Source organism: Mesoplodon densirostris, chromosome 8, assembly GCF_025265405.1.
Source record: "Mesoplodon densirostris isolate mMesDen1 chromosome 8, mMesDen1 primary haplotype, whole genome shotgun sequence".
Classification (NCBI taxonomy): Eukaryota; Metazoa; Chordata; class Mammalia; order Artiodactyla; family Ziphiidae; genus Mesoplodon; species Mesoplodon densirostris.
This window is the reverse complement of record NC_082668.1, coordinates 7193297-7212869: the sequence shown is the minus strand read 5'-3', so window position 1 is coordinate 7212869 and position 19573 is coordinate 7193297. Positions and strand designations below refer to the sequence as shown.

The following is a 19573-nucleotide window of genomic DNA, read 5'->3' as shown; positions in this document are numbered from 1 at the left end:
AGAGAAAGAGAATAAAGAATTAAGTCTCCAGAGTCTGGAAATACTTGATAACCCATGAAGTGGAGAAATGAGGAGAACTGTAAGTAGAATTTTAAAATAAAATGTCAAAGTGTGGGAGAGGTTATTGTATCAATTAAGTGAGAGCAGGGTAAGGATTTTGATAAAGAAACCAACCAACCAAAACAAAAATACCATCATTATAACTGCTTCATTGGAGGCCGTAAAATGAACCCATAGTTTTCCAATCAAACTTGAAAATCAAATCACAAAACAGAGCAGAGTGTCAGGGAAGTATATATAAAAAACATGAGAGGACTAAATAAGCATATGCCAAGAATGTGTGATGAAAAATCGATAGTCTTTGGAAAGAGGGCATAGAGATTCAACTTATAGCTGGTAGGGTGGGCTTTCCAAGAAGCAGGAAAAAAATGATGTGTAATTGATGACCAAATATATAAAAGAAAAAAATGTTTCCAGATTTATAAAGGAGCTAAATCCAGGTATTGAGAAGCCTCATAAAGATCCAATTACAGAACTACCAAATAGCAGCACCAAAACCTCTTCTTATAATCTTCTAAACCACAAGGGAAGATGAGTTCAGAAAGTAAATAATTAGGAACAGCACCATTAGTTTTACAAATTACAATACTTAATATTATTCATACTCCTTGATGATATAATAAAAATTCTGAAGCAATATCTCCAAGGAGAAGACTACTGACTTCTCCTTGGGATTAACTCAACCTAGATATCATTCAAGAGCCAAAGGAATCTTTGCAGATTTAAAAAATTGGTGAAAATGTACTAATCACAAGGCTTCACTTCAAAAACTTTCCAAGAATTTTTTTCCAGAAATTTTAGAGTGCTGGTAATCCTAAAAATAAGAACCCAGCAGCCTACTGAGCAGCTGGATATGAATATACCCAAAGCAGAAGTGTTCATTCTGTGTTCCCAGAACACAGTATGATGAAAATAGAAATAAATAACAAACTAGCCACAACTACCCAACCATCTGGCCTTTCTTGATCATCTCCAATCACAGCTGAATTAAAGAAGACACTTGACACAATGACAGCCTACGTGGGATAGGTTTGGAAACCCGTGGTAATCAAACCTCTGTATATCAGAACTCTAGATGATGCAGCCAAAGCACTACTTGGAGGAAAAGCCATAGCTTTAAATGCTCTGTTATGGAAAGGGGGGTGTAGAACAATAAGTCAAGCATACAAACTTAATCCAGGCTCTCAGTCTCCTGAAGGCATCATGGGTCATACCCTGATTGCCTTGATATTTCCACGGTCACGCAAGGTACTGGAAACAGTAGTGTATTCAATATTCATGAACAAAGATTGAATGTGTGCCGACTACGAGCCACGCACTGTTCCAGGGGCTAGAGATACAGCAGTGAACAAAACAGAGTCTTTAAGAAAGCTCTGTTAAGCGAATGAACAATAACAACAACTGGAAAGGAAAAGAGCAGGGGGAAATAGTTAAAAACAGAAATAAATTAAGAAAAAGTCAATTAAGGAAACTTAAAAAATTAGAAATGTAGGAGATTTAATAATTTGCATTAAAGATTTCCAAATCAATAAAGAGTACAGTGTAAGGGCTTCCTTGGTGGTGCAGTGGTTGAGAGTCTGCCTGCCGATGCAGGGGACGTGGGTTCGTGCCCCAGTCCAGGAAGATCCCATATGCCACAGAGCGGCTAGGCCCGTGAGCCATGGCCGCTGAGCCTGCACATCCGGAGCATGTGCTCCGCAACGGGAGAGGCCACAACAGTGAGAGGCCCGCGTACCGCAAAAAAAAAAAAAAAAAGGAATAGAAGGATCCCTCCTTAATAATGCAATATGTGTCAATGTAAAACCAATTACACTTAACAGGGAAACATTAAAACCATTCCATTAAACATTTTAATAAAAGAGGAAGAGATGCCCATCATCACCTGATTATTTAATACTGTATGAGAAATTTTTGCTAAAGTAAAAAGAAAAAGAAGCAAAAAATCAGAGAAGAAAAAATTAAGAAAACAACAAAGTATCAGAATGTTCCTTCTGAGTCTGGAGTTCCCGGTTGGGAGATACTGGATGTGCTAGCTGGAAACTGAATGGGAATCTTGGGGAAATTAACCATCTCTCTGAGACCAAGGTGGGAGGAGCCTCTCCTTCTGGGAGGGTTCCCTCAGGGGGCCTAGGCCCCTTCTGGGCTGTCTCTGGGGTCTGACCTGCCTGAGGACTGCAGCCCTCCCTGTCTTTGCTCCCCATCTTTCTTTGAGCTGGTGACCTGAAGCTGAGACAAGCTTCCCAGGGACCCTGCTGATGATAACTTCCCTGGACAAATCCTTTCTGTATAAGACCAGTTCTTAAGTCTTCCAACTCAAGTAAGTCCCTATGTGTCTTTGGTCATTCTGACCCTAACCAACACCTCCAGACAAGTCTGAGAGCCAGATTTCTCAAAATTTTACCAAGGTTAGAAATACAGAGAATAACAGCATTATTCTTAGAAAATCCTAAAGATTCAGTTTGTGTATGTGCCCTTGTGTTTTTAAAATAACAGTTTTAAAAAGGAGAACAATGAGGGAGATCTGTTTGATGTTAAAGCATGTTCTGAATTAGTGCTTTCGAATTTCTTTTTTTTTTTTGACCTAGAATTCTTTTATGAAATGAGAGTTTAGACAGAATACCACTATGTTAACAGAGTAGCTCTGTCGGAGGTGGGATAGAAACTGAGAACCCTGTCTGCCTGGCGCTTCCCTCCCCTTCCCCAGGCCAGTTACCTCCCTCCACCCCATCCTTGGCCCCCAGAGGCATCCCAAGGATGGCCGATCAAAGCCAGTAGGCTACAACACCATCCTTGGCAATGGTGAGATGTGTCAATCTATGAACATGACATTGCCTAGTACATATGAGGCACTCCAGAGTTTTCGTTGAATGAATGATATGAATTCTGAAAATAAATCCTATCATATTTAAGATGAGCTTGTGCAATGATCTAGCCCAAAAGAACTGTGGAAAAAAGAGTAAGCGCAGTTGAGTGAAAATGAATAGCAACATGGAAAAAGGTGAACTTACTTCCACCACATATTTTTTTTTTAATTCCAGATGAAGGAACTAAAAAGATATAACAACAACCCCCCAAAACCCTGTTTCTAACATAACTTTTAAAAGAGTGAGAAACCAATTTAAAGTTAGCTACTAATTGCTCACGAGTAAATACTGATAAATTTTTAACTAAGGTAAGCAAAAAAATTTCCAAGGAAAAGGTGAAAAATAGAGCAATAAAAAACTATAAAGCACTTTATAATGAAATCCAGCCTACCTAGGGTGAACACAACAGAATGGGGAAAAAAAAAAACTTACAACACCTAGATTAAATAAAAAGCAAAGCAATAAGTAAAGAGTTTATACCAATGTATAAAAATACCAGCAAAATTCCCAAAAGAAGACCAACAATGGGCATGAACAGTTTATAGGAAGAGAAATACAATAGAAACCAACCAGATAGAAAAATACGTAGACATTAGAAATTAAAGATATGCAAATCAATTCATCAGTATTAAAATGCACTGTTATGCCCACTAAAAAGAGAGAGAGAAGAGAATAACAGAATTCAGATAGCACAAAGGATGAGCAGGCTGGAACAGTGCCCAAGGCCACCGTCACTCAAAGGCTTAACGATATTGATCAAGAGCCATAATCTCTGGTTATCTGAAAACTGTCACTGAAAATAAGTAAAGAAGAGCTATATGAACAAAGCTGTTCACAGCAGCCTTTATTTATAATCACCAAGATCTCAAAATAACCCAAATACCTAGCAATTGATTTTGGTACATTTAATTGATAGAATGTTTTGAAACCACTAGGAATGTTGAATGTGTAAAAACATGAAGTTTTTGATGAAATAATAGATGAAAAATAGAACTCAAAATTGTCTGCCCACCATGCCCCAAACAATGGGAAAATAGAAAAAGGTGAGAAGGGAACAAAGGATCAATAAAGCCCTGGTATTGGAATTGTCAGCGTCCTAGACAATGACAGATCTCTCTGGGCATCCACCTTAGCTGCTCGGAGGAGATGTGAACCAGAAAACACAGAATGCTGCTACGCAAAGCCCCTGGGGCACCAAAATAAAGTGGAGATTCCAGACCAAATCAGGTTGGGGCCCAGACATTTGCGTTTTTAACACTGGGTGAGGGTGTGATTCTTATAAACACTAAAGTTTGGGAACCATGGATTACTAAATTATTTCTAAGTAGTTTTGTGATTCTAGATTCAAATTTTCTACAGGCTATGTAGTTGAGTGTGGCTAAACAAAGGTGAATCAGGTTTACGCATCACGGCTGCAGTTTGGTCCTGGTCAGGACAGAAGGGGTGGGGGGTTCTCAGGAGATGGACCAGTACCGGCAGGCGTGGACCTTTGCCCGGGCTTGTCCTTCTGGGGAGGATCCCTGCATTTGCCAGAGTGGGTGTGACCACGCCTCGTGTCCAGCTGGAGCCTGTGTGTGTGATGCCTCACTAGGTCCTCACTAATCCTTGACCTTCACCCTGTCCCCTGCCCCCAGGGAAGTCACCCGGACCCTCCCTACCCTGGAATCTCTGCAGAGGCTGTTTGACCAGCAGCTCTCCCCTAACCTGCGTCGGCGGCCTCAGGTAAAGACTTTGGGACAGATGAGACTGATGAAACCTGTGGAGGAGGGGTGGGGGCATCGGATGGGGCATGGGGAAAAGAGGTAACCAATGTCCCGAGGGCTCAGAAGGAAGCACCGCCTTTGTTGGACCCCCCAGAGTATGAGGGGGCCGGGGAGCCTCAGCACCCTGACCCCCAGTGAGGTTTATCCCCCAGCCCCCACTGGATTTTGATCTGAGGAATAAAGATTTCAAATTATGCAACCGCCAGCAAAACTCCTTCTTAGTGCTGAATAAGGAGGCAAGGCAGGACCTTTTCCCACCATTTCTCATCAGAAACTGAAAAAAACATGAGGTGCCTAAATGCTTGATCCTGCCTCATGGCCCAGGAAGAGCAGGTGAAGGCAGGCCCCCCGCCAGACACACACACACACACACACACACACACGCGCGCGCGCGCCCACAGCCTGGCAGGATGCCAAGGCCAAGTTGTCTGTGTCACAGAAGGTGTCCTCGGCAAAGCTAAAAACAAGCACAGATAGGACTTCCAGAGAAAGCACTTGCAAGGGACAAGGGTTTAAAAGTGTTTAAAAAGCAAACCCTTCCACGCACGATTAAGTAAAAGCAACCAAAGTTTTTAAGTGAGAAGAGGATTTTAAAAGCCTGTTTTACAGAAGAGGGACTGGGCATAACTGGGATACCCTGGAAAAGATGTTAGTAACACCTCATTAGTAACTGGAAAATGACCTGCAAAGCAGGAAGACCTCTTCTTGCCTCTCAGACAGGAAAATTTGATTGGTGAAGCCAGGACTTGACTCTAACAGGAGGGTCAGGGACTCACAGTTGAGAGTGGAAATGGGTTTCCTGAAAGGCAATTTAGCCGTCTGCATGAAAATGTTTAATGCCGGGAGTCCTTCAAGCAAGCCATTCTACCTGCAGGCAGCTGCCTTAGGGTCTACATGTTTGCATAGAGATGTTGACAGAAATGTTTATCACAGCTTTGTCTCTAAAAACAGAAACGCTGGAAACACAGAGAGAGAAAGGGTTAAAGTATGATGCAGAATTCTGTTCTAAGGTGGATGCATTAACTCCAAGGCATACTGTTGGGTGAAAAAAGCAAACGGCAGAACAATATATAAACTAGGATGTAGGTCTACACGTGGAAATCGTACCAGAAGGGTTTATACCCAAAGGGCTACTCTGTTCATGAGAAGGGGATGGAATTGGGCCAGAGGGGCCTGGGTCAGGGGAGACTTCAGGTTTGCCCAAATGGTTTTTTGGAGTTTTTTTTTTTTTTACTGAGAAAATTTGTGTTCTATTTGTACAACTTAAAATTCATCAGGATAGAAAACAAACAAACCAAAAAAACCCGTAATTTTGCTTTCCTTGAAGTGAATGGTGGGTTAATTTCCGGGAAAGTAAAAGCAAACCTAGACAAAACAGAGACCCTACCAGACACTAAAATTTAAACCTTTTGAATACAAGACCACACACCCAAATCTTTGAAGTAGGGTTAGAAGAGAGAGAAGGTTCCAGAGAGAGAAGCTGATAACAGCCACGCCCCAGCATGGTGCCCTGCGTGCAGAGGCCAAAGTGTTTGCATTCGGTGGCAGGAGGCTGGGAGGTGGCATCAGGATTTAGAGAAAGGGTTCTGGCTGCCACCCTCCTGGCTGAGACCCTGACTTGTCAAGAAAAGCAGACAATGTCTTGATGCCTCCAGAAATTCACAAATGAAAGAGGGAGTTCCGAGGCTGCCTGAGGTAGAGGAAAGAACACTGGCCTCTGGATCAAAAACATCCAAGTTCAATATCTGACTCACCTCCCTCCCGCCTGCCCCGTCCTTAGTTGCCTTATCTGAGAAATGGGCATAGTCATATCTGCCACTGCAGGGGTATATGTAGGAGTAAATGAAATTGCTTGGATGAGACATCTGGCCATGGTAGCCTCTTACCAGCACTAGGCCCTTTCTGTTAGGTAGGCAAGATAAGATGGGGACCCCTGCGTGACATTTATTTGAGAACTGCTGGGAAGTGCAAAATACAACATTATCAAAATGACTGCTGGTCCGAAGTTTGGGGAGAGCCCTGGGTCTGCCCTATGTAAGAACAGAGAGTCGTTAACCTTGGAGCCCACATCCTCCGAAGTTAAACTGAAAAGCTATGTGCAATAACCAGGTCAGCTTCTACAAACCCACAGGTGACACTCAGACCAATTCGCCCACATTGAGGCTGAGTTGTGAATTTTGCCCTCAACCTCAACGCTAGTGATGTTTGAGGCCGGGTCATGTTTTGCTGTGGGGGACTGTTCTGTGCATTGTAGGATGTTAACACATCCTGGCCTCTACCCACTAGATGCCATTAGAATCCCCCAATTTTCACAACCCAAAATGTTCCAGACATTGTCAAATGACCCCAGAGGGCAAAATCTGTACCAGCTGAGACCCACTGGGCGAGATCTACATTCAAATCTCAGGTCAACACCAGCTTTGTGACCTTGAACAAGTGACTCACCACTCTGACTCAGTTTCCCCATCTGCAAACCAAGGACTAGAAGAGTCAATACATCTTAAACACTCTGGGCATAGCATACAAACCCATCACATGGTCATATGTATTCTGCCTAACAAGGCAGTAGAGGCTAAGCTCCAGCGTTCTTCTAATACCTTTTGTTCCAAGAACTAACTCCCACTTGGTTGGTAGCTTCATTTATACTTTGTACGTCTTTGCCAAACCTGCCCCAAAAGACATAGATTCGAAGAGAGAGTGGGGAAGACACCATCCTACCACCAGGTGATGGCCTGGGTAGCAAGCAGGCGATCTCCAGTGTCTGAAGGAGGATGAGGGGGGTTGAATCTGCCATCTTTTCAACTCTTTATGAGAAAAACACCCCTAAAACAAGGGATCCTGTACTCTCCCACCTGCTGTCCTGCTCCATTCTTACCTGCATCTCAGCTCCACTCTTTTGAGCCCTCCTGCTGACCAATAATAACTGAAGACTGATTGAGAGCTTTATCAAGGAGCAAGGGCCAAAAACCAAAAAGAATTAGAGAAAGTTGTGACAGAGTAACTGCCACGATGATGGCGGTGATGGCTGTGCTGGAGGTGGCCGTAGCAGCGGTACTGCTGATGGTCAGAAGTGATGGTGGTTGGTGACAGCAGGAGGAGAGAGCTAAAGTGGCTGCTGGGAAACTGAGGTCAAAATCCTCTGTAGGGACGTCCCTGGGGGTCCAGTGGGTAAGACTCCACGCTCCCAATGCAGGGGGCCTGAGTTCCATCCCTGGTCAGGGAACTAGACGCCACGTGCCGCAACTAAGAGTGCACAGGCGGCAACGAAGATCCTGCGTGTGGCAACTAAGACCCCGGTGCAGCCTAAATAAATAAATAAAAATCTTTAAATAATACTAATAAAACTTATTAAAAAAAAAAAAGCCTGTGTAACCTGGCTGACTTATTCAGGAAGGGGTGGGGTAAAGGGACATCTCCTCAGTGATAACCCTCATTCCACTCTGCTTGGTGTTCAAGATCGTCAAGTCTGGTGTTCTTGTCCTAGTGGAGGGCGGGGATGGTGCCCTTTTAACTCTACATCTCCAGCACCTTGGGAACGTGTCTGGCACAGAATAGGTGCTTTGTAAGTATTTGTTCTGTGAATAAATGCTTGAGACCGTGGACTTGGTGCCAAGCAGACATGGTTTCCTGGCCTGCTGTGCCGTTACTAGCTGTGTGACTTCTGACAGGTAACTTCAGCTCTCTGGGCCTCAGGCATGCATTGAACAACTTTACCGAGCATCTTCACTGGCCATGCACCAATGTCAAGCACCGGACACATTTCTCACGGTCCCAATTCTCACAGTGTTTACATTCTAGCAGGGGAAATATGCAAAGAGCAAATAAACAATCGTGGTGATTGGTATGAAACAAAGCAGGGTGATCTAGTAGACATGATTTTAGCTCGTGTGGTCAGGGAAGACCTCTCTGTGGCTCTGAGACCTGAATGACAAGGAAGTGGCCTTCTCAGGTGACATCCATGTTTCTAGGGATTCCTCAGAAAGTGTAGCTCAAGGCCAAGAGCAGATCAGAAGTGAGGATGAGCGTGGCTGGGGCTGAGGGGTGGATCATACAGAGTCTTTAAGAGTTTGGATCATTTCCTCTCGGTGGTGGAAAACAGCTGGACGAGGGGGTTTTGAGCAGGGGACGGCTGTGTTTCGGAAGTCCAGCCAGGAGCACCGATGTAGTACACGTAGGAGGGTGGAAAGGTTATAATCGAGGACAGGCCTCGGTTTTGTTTAAGCAACTCAGAAGCACCAGGGAAGAAGCAGATTTAGAGGGAAGAAGAAAGGAAGATGTTTTGGTCATCATAATTTTGAGACGGTTTACATATCCCTGATTTCCTTGTCTGCAAAGGGGGACAATAATCGTACTTGTGGGGTTGTTAGGGAGATGAACCAAGATGAAGCGTGGAAAGCGCTCAGCCTGACGCCTCTCAGTGGCTGGCACTCAGCATCCCATCCTTATTTGCTCTTTTTCTCATGTCCCAGGTGCCTGGTGAGGCCAATCCGATCAACATGGTGTCCAAGCTCAGCCAACTGACAAGTCTCCTGTCTTCTATTGAAGATAAGGTATGTGGGGGACCCTGCAGCTTCCCTGCACTTCTCTCTGGCCCCCTCTTCGCTTGGAGAATGCCCAGGTATCCCTGTGACTCTGTCCCAACCTGTACTACCTTCCCTTCACCTCCCAGCCTGAAGGGCCCCATGCGTCTCTGCCCACAGGTCAAGGCCTTGCTGCATGAGGGTCCCGAGTCTTCCCACCGGCGTTCCCTCATCCCACCAGTCACCTTTGAGGTAAGTGGCTGTGGACCTGTGCTTCACAGGAGGGGGCTGACGGGCGTTCTGGTCCCTGTGGAAGGGGGGCTTTTGGCTCAGGAGGGAGCCCAACGGCTGGGCTGAGATTGACGGTCAGTGGAACCAGCTCCCTGGGAAGATGATTAAACCTTAGAATGGGTGCCCAGATGAATCTGTGGAACCTTCGCCATGGGGAGGCTCCCAAGGAAGGAGCTTCTCATTGGCCCAAGATGCCAAAACTTCGTCCTTCTCCAAATGGGGGCAGTGAGTGTCGTCAAACAGAGGGCCTCCCCGAACTGGCTGCAAAATAGTGTCTCAAGGAGGGATTAGGGGGAAAAAAAAAAGTGATTCCTGTGACTTCCCTGAAAGTGACTGAGTTAGAATCTCCAGCCCAGGAATTTGTTTTTCTTTTCGTTTTTTTTTTTTTTTTTTTTTTGTCGCTCAAAGGGGTATCTCTATTTGAGGAAATCAGCGTGTGACACTTTGAGAGATGAAATGTTACAGCTTGTACACCAAAATCAAACAATGAAATGAAATTAAAAAATGAAATGGTTACCAAGGTAATGCAGGTCAGGGGATCAAAGGTGAAGGGTCACACATTATTAAAAAGAAATCCCAAAGGACGGCTGCATCACGATCTCTCATTAGTGTTCCAACGGTGCCTCTCTTTGGGTAAACTTGAACATTTCGGCAGACATTCAAGCAGCTTTTTCGGTAAAAAGATGTTTACATGACTACCACTGCTGTTCCCGTGATCATCTTCTACAGGTGGCACGGTGTTGCGAACATAGTAGGTGCGAGTTCCGCGGACTCCACTTTGGGAAACGCTCTTCAGGCTTGTTTTCGGCAGCCATTTCCCCTCCGCGCGCCACATCCTCCTCCTCCTCGCGACCGGGACCCCGAGCGCGCTGTTTTTCTTTTCTTTTTGCCCAGCACTGGTTCCACCTTCAGAAACAGGACAGGATGCCCATCCCCAAATCCTTCCTAGCCCCGATGACAATTCGATATTAAGATATATTTCCATCTTCTGAACATGCCTAGGCAATTGTCTTTTTCCTAATCGTTATCAGTGAATGTTCACTTATTGGTTGTAACGAGGCCCAGGAGCGTAAATCTGTTACTTAAATCCTTTGTGGAAGTAGATGACACATCAGATGAGTGAGTGTTGTCACATTCAGCCGTGAATAAACCATCTTCCAGTCGTTCATCCGGTCCCTTCACCAGACCTGTTGGCGGAATAGCTGATGTGCACACAGTGGACAAGCTGGGCTCCTCCCACGTTTCAGCGACTCCCACGAGCTGCCCATGGAAACTCCCTCTGCGGCAGGGAGGCTCAGAGACAGAAGCCCAGGGGTCCCGCGCGGGAGGGACACCAGGGCTGGACACATAGCCAAGGGCTGCCCAGTCATATCGACAAGGGGTCATGGACTGGCACTGCGAAAGCACAGAGAAGGGATAACCAACATCTCCTCTGCCCCGCCCCTCCTCCCCCCCACCTCCTTTTCACAGGTGAAGTCAGAATCTCTGGGGATTCCTCAGAAATTGCAGCTCAAAGTTGATGTTGAATCTGGGAAACTGATAATTAAGAAGTCCAAGGATGGTTCTGAGGACAAGTTCTACAGCCACAAGAAAAGTAAGGCCCCCTCATGTCTGTAAAGTTCTCATTCTGCTAGTGCCCTTCCTGTGGCCGCTCAGCAGCAGGCTGCTGGAAAAGCAAGTCCTGCCAGGCACCTTCCACCCTCTGCTGGGGTACCCACCCACCCTCAGCCTGCCTGTGGGAACCCCCAGTCCTAAGGCTCCCCTCTCGTGCCCCCTCTACCTTGAGGCCTGCCCTGTACGCTCCACCTGCTTCCTCCCACCCTGGGTAAATGAGCTTATACTTGGCCCTGGATGGCGGTTCCACATGTCTTCACGCTCTTCCCTGCTAGGAGCCACGCTGACGCGTGTGGTCATCACTGTGCCTGGTTCAGGCCCTGCTGACCAAATCAGGCTGCATCTCTAGGGTAGCACAGACAGAGAAACAGTTTAGCATGGCATTAAAGTCATGAGCTCTGTCTGAATTCACATCCCAACTCAGCCACTTAGCACCAGTGTGACCTTGCAAGCAACACTTAACCTTCCTGGGCCTCAGTTTCCTCATCTGTAAAATGGGGACGATAAGGCTCATGTGAATGGATCTACGTGTAAGGCTCCTTAGGAAAACCTAGCACATAGGAGCCAACTCTGGGCAACTGAGGCTTTGCATTTCAAACAAACTCATCAGTAAAATGGAAAACGTTCACATGCCAAAAACTTATAGAGAAGCTGCTGTGGGCCAAGCACTGGGGATCCAGGGTAAGCCGGATGGTCGAAGACTCTGTCCACGTGGAATTTACATTCCAATGCATTGAGTGGCCAATAAATATGTCAATACGATGATTTCAGCTATTACTGAGTGCTCCGAGGAAGGCCACAGATTGGATGGAGAATAACTGGGGAGGGGGCAGGGAGGCAGTTTTGGAGGCAGAGTCTAGAATTGGCAGCCTTGATAGTGAGGATGGCAAGTGACAGCCTGCAGTGTGGCCAAGGTCAGGGGAAGAGAAAGGCTACAGAGAGGCTCCCAGGGGAGGGACCCCTGGAGGACAGCAGGGCTTTGGGCAACAACCAAGCAGAATGCGGGAAAATGCTCAGATGTGCCCCTGGCATCACTGGCCTCAGAGGCTGGCCTGCCAGGGAGGGGCAGCTCCAAGCCTCAGTTTCTCCGTCTGTACAAGGCGGGAGCCTATGTATCGTAACATGATATTTTCTGAGCCACATTTCCTTACTTGATCTCATTTTATCCTCACCTGGCTCACAGATTCCCTGAGGTACTTGGTAAGTGCTGTGGACTCTCCCCTCAAATTTCACACAGCAGTTTGTATTCCAGTTCAGGTTTTCCAACTCCTGAAGACAAAGTCCCTCTGGTCTGTAAACAGTATTTTTTATTCTGCAGGGGCTCAAAATTTGTTTAGTAGCGTATAATGAGGGATACCAGATTAGCAAATAAAACTACGGGATGCCCAGTTAAACTTAAATTTCAGATAAACAAGGAAAAAGTTTTAGTATAAGTTATGTCCCATGCAATACTTGGAACATACTTATAGTAAAAAGGTATGCCTTTTTCTGTAAAGGAATCCCAGGCATCCTGTATTTTATCTGGTAGTTCCAGGCATGATCAGTATCTTTTGTTCTTAATAAAGTAGTGTGAGAAGAGAAAGAACAGAGAAGGATAAACCAGAAAACATCAAAGCAGAGAGTAAAGGTAAATAGTTTTTCATGAAACTTGTGTTGTAGTTATACATGCACATGCACACACACATAGAAATTGTATGCATGTGGTCACCATGTCAAATCTTTTTCCTGCTGTCTGGAAGCAGTGGACTCTCCTCTGGTTCTGTTAGAAGCCTGACTTGTGGGATGGAATGTTCTGGAGGCAGGTTCTAGTTGGAGACCATGACTGATGGCTGCTGTTGAAAAGTTGGGAAAATCCCGCTGCACTAGCCTTGCCAAGCAGATGCCTGTAGGGAGTGTGGGCTGTGCTTCCATGCTGTCTGCCCACTGTTGTTTAGCCCATGAGTTGGAGTGGCCTTCAGATATTGTCCTGGGTCACCAACACCCACTCTACCTCAGCAGAGATGGCAAATGGGAGCAGGTCACAGCACATCCCACAGGGGTCTGTAGGGTACATGACACAAGCCACAGCCTCGCCCCATCAAGAACACTGGCCTGAGCTGTCTATTCAGATGGCGGATATTTGGCCTGACAGCCAAGCCCTGCAGATACCACCCGTCACCCCTAGAACCTCCTAGGGCTGGACATCCAGGCGGGGCGGGAAGGGGGTGGTGTGTTCAGCACCAGCTCGATGTCAGACACTGTGCTGGGAACTGCAGGACAGAGGATAAGAACACACATGGGCTCCGGGGCTAGACTGCCCAGGTCCAAATCTAGACTCTGACCCTTGCTAGCTGTATCATGTTGGCTTAGTTGCTTAACTGCTCTGTACCTCCATTTTCTCATCTGTGAAATGGGAATAATAGGCTTGTCATGAGTAGACGAGCTAATGCCTGTAAAAGTGCATCCCATGAGCCCAGAGGCAGCACGGACCCCACGGCACAGTGTCCAGGTAGAGGCCATGGGGGCTGCCCTGTCCTGCAACCTCCTGCGCCTGAGTCCCACCTGGGCTGTGGCACGAAGGTCCAAGGGGTACTCTCAGGGCAGCAGCGGGGATGGAATTCTGGGGACCAGCCCTGTGCAGGAGGTGGGATGCAGAAAGGAGAAAAGTGGTGTTAGGAGCACAGGGAGGTGTTAGAAGCCCAGCCTTGAGTCCCAGGTCAGCCGCCTGTGACCTTGGTCTAGTGCCCTCTCTCTGTCCTCAGTTTATTATTCTGTCAAATAGGTATAGTAGCATCCTATAGGGCTGCCGTGAGTCTTCAGTAAGTAAACATCAAAGTACACAGTGTCTAGCGTCTAGTAGATGCTCAAAAAATTGGCTGCTACCACCATCATCATATAATTATCCCTCCAAGGCAGCTTTGAGGAAGGCAGAACCGAGCAGTGAGGAGGACGAAGGATCAGGAAACGAAGTCCCTAGACACTGGAGTGTGACAAGCTGTCATATTCACGCAGAGCTGGGATCGCAGTGCCGGGGCAGGACCGCTCCGTCCACTGCCAACTTGGGCAGGAGAACTGGGGACTTACTGAGGGTGTGAGCAGGGGAGGCTGTTGAAAGTGACGGGCTTAGAACCATACTTTCCTCTTAACGGCCACAGAGACTGACTTACAACTGAAAGGAGTGGACCCAGGTTTTACAGAAGGAAACAGAAACCTACAATGAGTAAGGAGATTGTCAGAGAGTGCCTGATTGCTCTGAAAACTTGAGGTTTCTGGACTGAAAGAAATGCTCCTCGGGATTCTGAGAAGCACTGTGAATTCTTGTCAGTTAATTCAATGGACATTTTTCTTTTGAGCATCTTCCGTGGGCCAGCCCTGAGTTATAGCCCTCCCTCAAAGAATCTGCAGTTCAGGAGGGAAAGCTGACCGTGTGTGCATGTATTAGAATGTGGGTCAGATGTGAGGTTAGCCCTGGAGGAGGACTGATGAGCTCTGTGTGGGGCTGTGCGGGGAAGCTTCACACCACAGAGGTGGCTCTGCCTGGGGCTTCGGAGGATGAAGAAGTCACGGGGCCTTGGTGACCCGGGGTGTGTTCTAAGTGCAGTGAGCCACTGTCTGGAGGTTTCAAGCAGGGGAATGGTGTGATCCCCTCTAAAATGAACTCTGGCTGCTGTGCTGAGAATAAATGGTGGCAGGGGCAGGCAGAGACGGGGAGACCAATTAAAGGGCTATGACAGTGGCCAGCAAGAGGTGGTGGTGGCTTGAGATGGGGAAAGATAGGCAAATGGGGAATGTTCTGGAGGTAGAACTGCTCAGTCCGGCTGATGGAGGAGATGGAGAGGGGCAAGGGAAGAGGAACCAAAATGATTCTATGTAACTAGGTATGGGAACAAGTGGGCCACTTACTGACCCTGCTACTAATACTAATATTAGTATTAATAATACTACTTCTGAGCAAGCAAGATGCCATGTCCCAGGGGCAGCCACACAGTCCTGCAAATGGAAGGAAAACCAGAAATTCAGAGGGAAGGAGCCATAGCCTAATAGCAGCAGATTTGGAGAAGTTGGGGCATTCCAGTTGGCAGCAGTAGGAGTCACGCTGTGGGACACTGACTGCCTCTGACAAGGCTGAGGGGACTTCTGGGAGCACGGGCCCCCCACGATTTCCCTAGAGTGAGACTTCAGCTCAAGATGGTGGCTGAACACACACACGATTGTCAGTTCCCTTCCTAAAGGCAAAACTCACAGGGACAAAGAAAACAGGAGGGAAGATAATGGCAACATAAGTCTGAATGCTGAAAAGCAGATGGATAATGATAACCAATTTATAGGAACAAAAAAGCTAAATTTTAAGTATGGCATAAATTTTAAGTATGACATAGGAAAAGTTGAGACGCCTGACATACCACAGAACCACCAAGGGCATAGGAATCAATAGCAACCGGGGCCCCTGGAGTGAGGGTGAAGCTGGGGTTATAAACAGCAGGATTGGGTGAAAATCTTTTTAAAAGAGTTAGACCCACCAGATCCCTGTCCATGCCACACAGCGGGTGGCTACCCCTCACACGTTAGGCAGAAGACCTGAGGTTTAGTCTCTGGAGGAGGTAAGGGACTGGGAGACACCAGGCCTGGTGAGGGCAGAGGAAACTACCAAAAACAGAGGGCTCAACAACAGTTACTTCTGAACGCTGAGACACCAGCCTTCACCCCTGCCCAGCTCAGGATACTGCCAGCCAGGCCCACACCCTGCAGGCAGGCAGTTGGAAGATTCTTCCTGGACCACATGACCAGCCGAGGAACAAAAATCTAAAGACACTGCCATGAAGAGGTTCCCCACAAATCAACCCTTGAGACCACCCAGTGAAGAAACCTTGCTGGAGAGTCCCCCACTGGCACTGTTGGGATCCACAGCCAAGGACCACCAGACATTGGAGAGAAGCCTGGAATAGGAAACAATGAGACTCAAGGCAGAAGTAAGGAAAAAGACAAAAAACTTGCAGGAAACAAATTATGACAGTTAAAAGAAATTGGACCAGGAAACAAGAACAGAACGCTATTAAAGGAACACTGTGAGAACAAAATAAAAATGAAGAAAAAGGAGAAGGAAGGGAACAGGAGATTAGTAAGGAAAAATAAAAACATTAGAGCAGAATCTTTTTTCAGAAATTTTTAAAAGAAAAACTCAAAGGAAGGGTGGAAAGATAAAGTCGAGGAAAGCTCCCAGAAGGTAGAACAAAAGGACAAAGTGAGGAGAAATAGGAGAGAAGGGATTTTTGAAAATTAGAAGACCAGTCCAGGAGTTCCAATACCAATATAATGAGAGTCAGTAAGAGAAAACCGGGAAACAGTGAGAAAAAACATTAAAGAAACAATTCAAGAGAAGTTCTCAGGACTGAACAATATCCGTTTCCAGACTGAAAATGGCCCACCGAGTGTCCAGCATACTTTGAGGCACATGCAACATTGGAAAGTCTCATAATACTGGATTCTAGGAAAAGATCCTAAAATCTTCAAAGCAAAAGATAGATTATAGCCTGTGTCAGGGGTCCCCAAGACCATATCCAGGTACAGTGAGTGATTCTCCAGGAAAACTCCCAGGACTCAGTGTAGAGTCATATAGCTGTGGTTTATTACAGTGAAAGGGCATAGCACAGTCAGCAAAGGGAAAATGTGCCTGGGTTGAAGTCTAGGAGAGACCAAGCACAAGCTTCCAGAAGTCCTTTCCCTGTGGGGGTCACACAGGACGTGCTTAATTCCTCCCTTGATGAGTTGTGACAACACATGTGAAATGTCATCTACCAGGGATGCTTGTTAGAGACTCAGAATCCCGGGATTTTACTGGAGGCTGGTCATGTAGGCACCTTCTGCCTGGTACACACCCAGACTCCCAGAAGGAAAACAAATATTCAGTGTAGGGCTTCCCTGGTGGCGCAGTGGTTGAGAGTCCGCCTGCCGATGCAGGGGACACAGGTTCGTGCCCCAGTCCGGGAAGATCCCACATGCCGCAGAGCAGCTGGGCCCGTGAGCCATGGCCACTGAGCCTGAGCGTCCGGAGCCTGTGCTCCTCAACGGGAGAGGCCACAACAGTGAGAGGCCCGCGTACCGCAAAAAAAAAAATTCAGTGTAAACCACACTGTTGGTACAAACATCACAGACACAGTGAGTTGCTCTTAGTTCTGGTGATGCTGGGAACCCTCCCCAAATCCAAGGTCCTAGATGCCAACCAAGGGCCACCTTCAAGCAGACTTTCCAAGGATAGCAGTCAGGCTTGCCATGTGAACTCTTCTGCATACAGATGGATCAGAATGATGTTTTATTTCTCAGCAGCAATGCTGCAAACTAGAAAGGATGGAGCAAGGTCTCCAGAGTCCTGAGGAGAATTATTCCTAACTTAGAGTTGTGTCAGTGAAGTGTGAGGGTAGAGTTGTCAGACATGCAAAGCTTCCAGAAATGTATCACCCCCTCCCTTCTTTCTTGGAAAGCTACTAGCGATGTTGCTCTACCAAAATGAAGGCATAAACTGAGGAAGAGGACGACACGGGATCCAATACAAGAGAGACAGAGGTGAATGGATTTCCCAGATGATGGAGAAGGAAGGCCCTAAAGTAACAGCTCTGCATCAGGCCTAGAGGTCACCAGTCTGGAGAAGAGAAGGCCCAGAAGCTCTGGGAGAGGCTCCCTCAGGATGATGAAACTGATGAAAGTGACTGACCGCACAGAAAAGAGAGTTACAAACTGAGAGAGTTAGGACCACTGAAAAAATATGGCAATTATTAACTCCAGGAAAAACAGAAAGTTGTATAGGAAAAAGAAAGCAGTCAGGGCTTGTCTGTCAAGAGCATTCCCATAATAACAAACACTGAATGCTTATCTGGCCAAAATGATGATATAATTATTAGAAGAATGATGGAGGGACTGAAATTATACATTGGCAGGGGGAGGGGAATGGTGAGGTGGGGGAACAGGTTGTAAATGTGAAAGAGAGCTAAACCTTCATCTTCTATAGTGGGAAGTCAATATGTAATAGGAAAGACCTAAGACTGAAACACCAGGAAGTAGCAATATAAGCATCGTATTTAGAGTCATGAAGTAAAATTCCAAAAGAATCCATTAAAAGAATTGAAAGTGGTTGCCTCTAGGGAGCCGAACATTGGAGGGAGGTGGGGTTGGGGAGTGCTATTGTTCGTAAAAATCTTGTAGAACAAATTGAGTCTTTTAGTCGTTGATAGAAGTAAAAATATTTAATTTTTCATTTCAGATATAAATTCAAAACAAGCACAAGAGGGAAGGGAGGAAGAGAAAGGAAGGAAAAGAGATAAGGAGGAGGAGAGAGAGAGAGAAGGAAGGGAGAGAGGGAAGGAGCTGAAAAGATGGACAGTCACACTGTCTCTGCTCCGGCCAGGCCACCCTTCCTGTTCCAGGCACCACCCTTCCCAGCCCTGAGCTCCTCCCTGTAAGAGGAGCAAGGATCTGGGAGACCAGGCACAAATCTGGTGCTCAGCCTGGACACGGAAAAGTCAGGATTGTTGATGGTCAAGTGTCAGAGTATAGTGGAGGCTCTACATATTGGGTGATGATGAGAAAAATGAACTTTCATCCCTCTTCAGTCTTGCAGCTCATCAAGTCTCAGAAGTTTCTGAACAAGTTGGTGATTTTGGTGGAAACAGAGAAGGAGAAGACCCTGCGGAAGGAATATGTTTTTGCTGACTCCAAAGTAAGTGACGACAAACCACTAAGATGGGCCAAGAGGGGAGGGGGGGACGCACAATTTCTGAGGCTTGCTGTGTGCCTGGAAGTTGGTACCATGGGCTCACTCAGCTCTCACAACCCATTTCCCACCTGGGAAAGCCAAGCGCAGGAAGCTGAGGGGGTGCGTTCCAGGCCAGCTGGGATTCAAGCATCACAGCTCCATGCTCTCCCTTTGCTACCACGCCTGCCCCTGAGAGAGTGCATCCTTTATCATCCACGTCTTACTAGCCCTGAGCCCCACTGGGGGGCTTTGAACTTCCCCGGGATGCACCCGGAGGCCCTCAGGGGCACCCCAGATTTAAATCTGAGTCTCAACCAGCGCTCCCTGCATTTCTACACTTTGCCCCACTCTGCAGAAGTGCGAGTCCCTGCCAGGCCTGGCTGCTGGAATAAGAGGTGGGTGGGCCGATGGAGAAGCCTGGGATCTGGGCGTTGTGGTGGCCTCTGCACAGACGGTGTCTCTGTGACCTTACCCCTCACTTCAGACATGCCAACGAGGGGCTGAAACCCACCCTTGTGGCCCTGCTGTGTATCCTGCAGTGTACGGGTCGGATAAGGCAGGGCACAGAGACCGCAGCACGTGAGGTGTTGGCTGACTGTGTCGGCACCATGGCAGAGGGACAGGGCTTCCATCATAGGCTCACAGGGACAGCCCCATCGAGTGCCGGGACCCAGCTCTTTCTACCTGTGTGGCAGGGGTGGGCTGCTGGGAGGCCAATGGGGGGTCCAGGGGTGC

The 19573-nt window shown here is 47.0% G+C and overlaps 2 protein-coding genes across 2 annotated transcripts in view; one reads left to right on the top strand and one right to left on the bottom strand.

Annotated features, from left to right (window-relative positions):
• The window catches only part of INPP5D (inositol polyphosphate-5-phosphatase D), a 134934-nt gene that overhangs the window by 75728 nt on the left and 39633 nt on the right, over positions 1–19573 (top strand). The window contains exons 6-10 of the mRNA XM_060106077.1: positions 4559–4646; positions 9157–9237; positions 9388–9459; positions 10969–11092; positions 18696–18802. Of these exons, the coding sequence (XP_059962060.1) occupies positions 4559–4646; positions 9157–9237; positions 9388–9459; positions 10969–11092; positions 18696–18802 (472 nt within the window). The remainder of the gene's footprint in view (positions 1–4558; positions 4647–9156; positions 9238–9387; positions 9460–10968; positions 11093–18695; positions 18803–19573) is intronic.
• On the bottom strand, positions 9899–10333 carry LOC132495447 (calmodulin-binding transcription activator 1-like). The gene has a single exon (XM_060107316.1). The coding sequence runs from the start codon at positions 10331–10333 to the stop codon at positions 10091–10093; it is 243 nt and encodes an 80-aa protein (XP_059963299.1). The 3' UTR covers positions 9899–10090.

Coding starts and splice junctions, on each gene's coding strand:
- LOC132495447 (XM_060107316.1), bottom strand. CDS start 10,333: ATGTGGCGCGCGGAGGGGAAATGGCTGCCGAAAACAAGCCTGAAGAGC.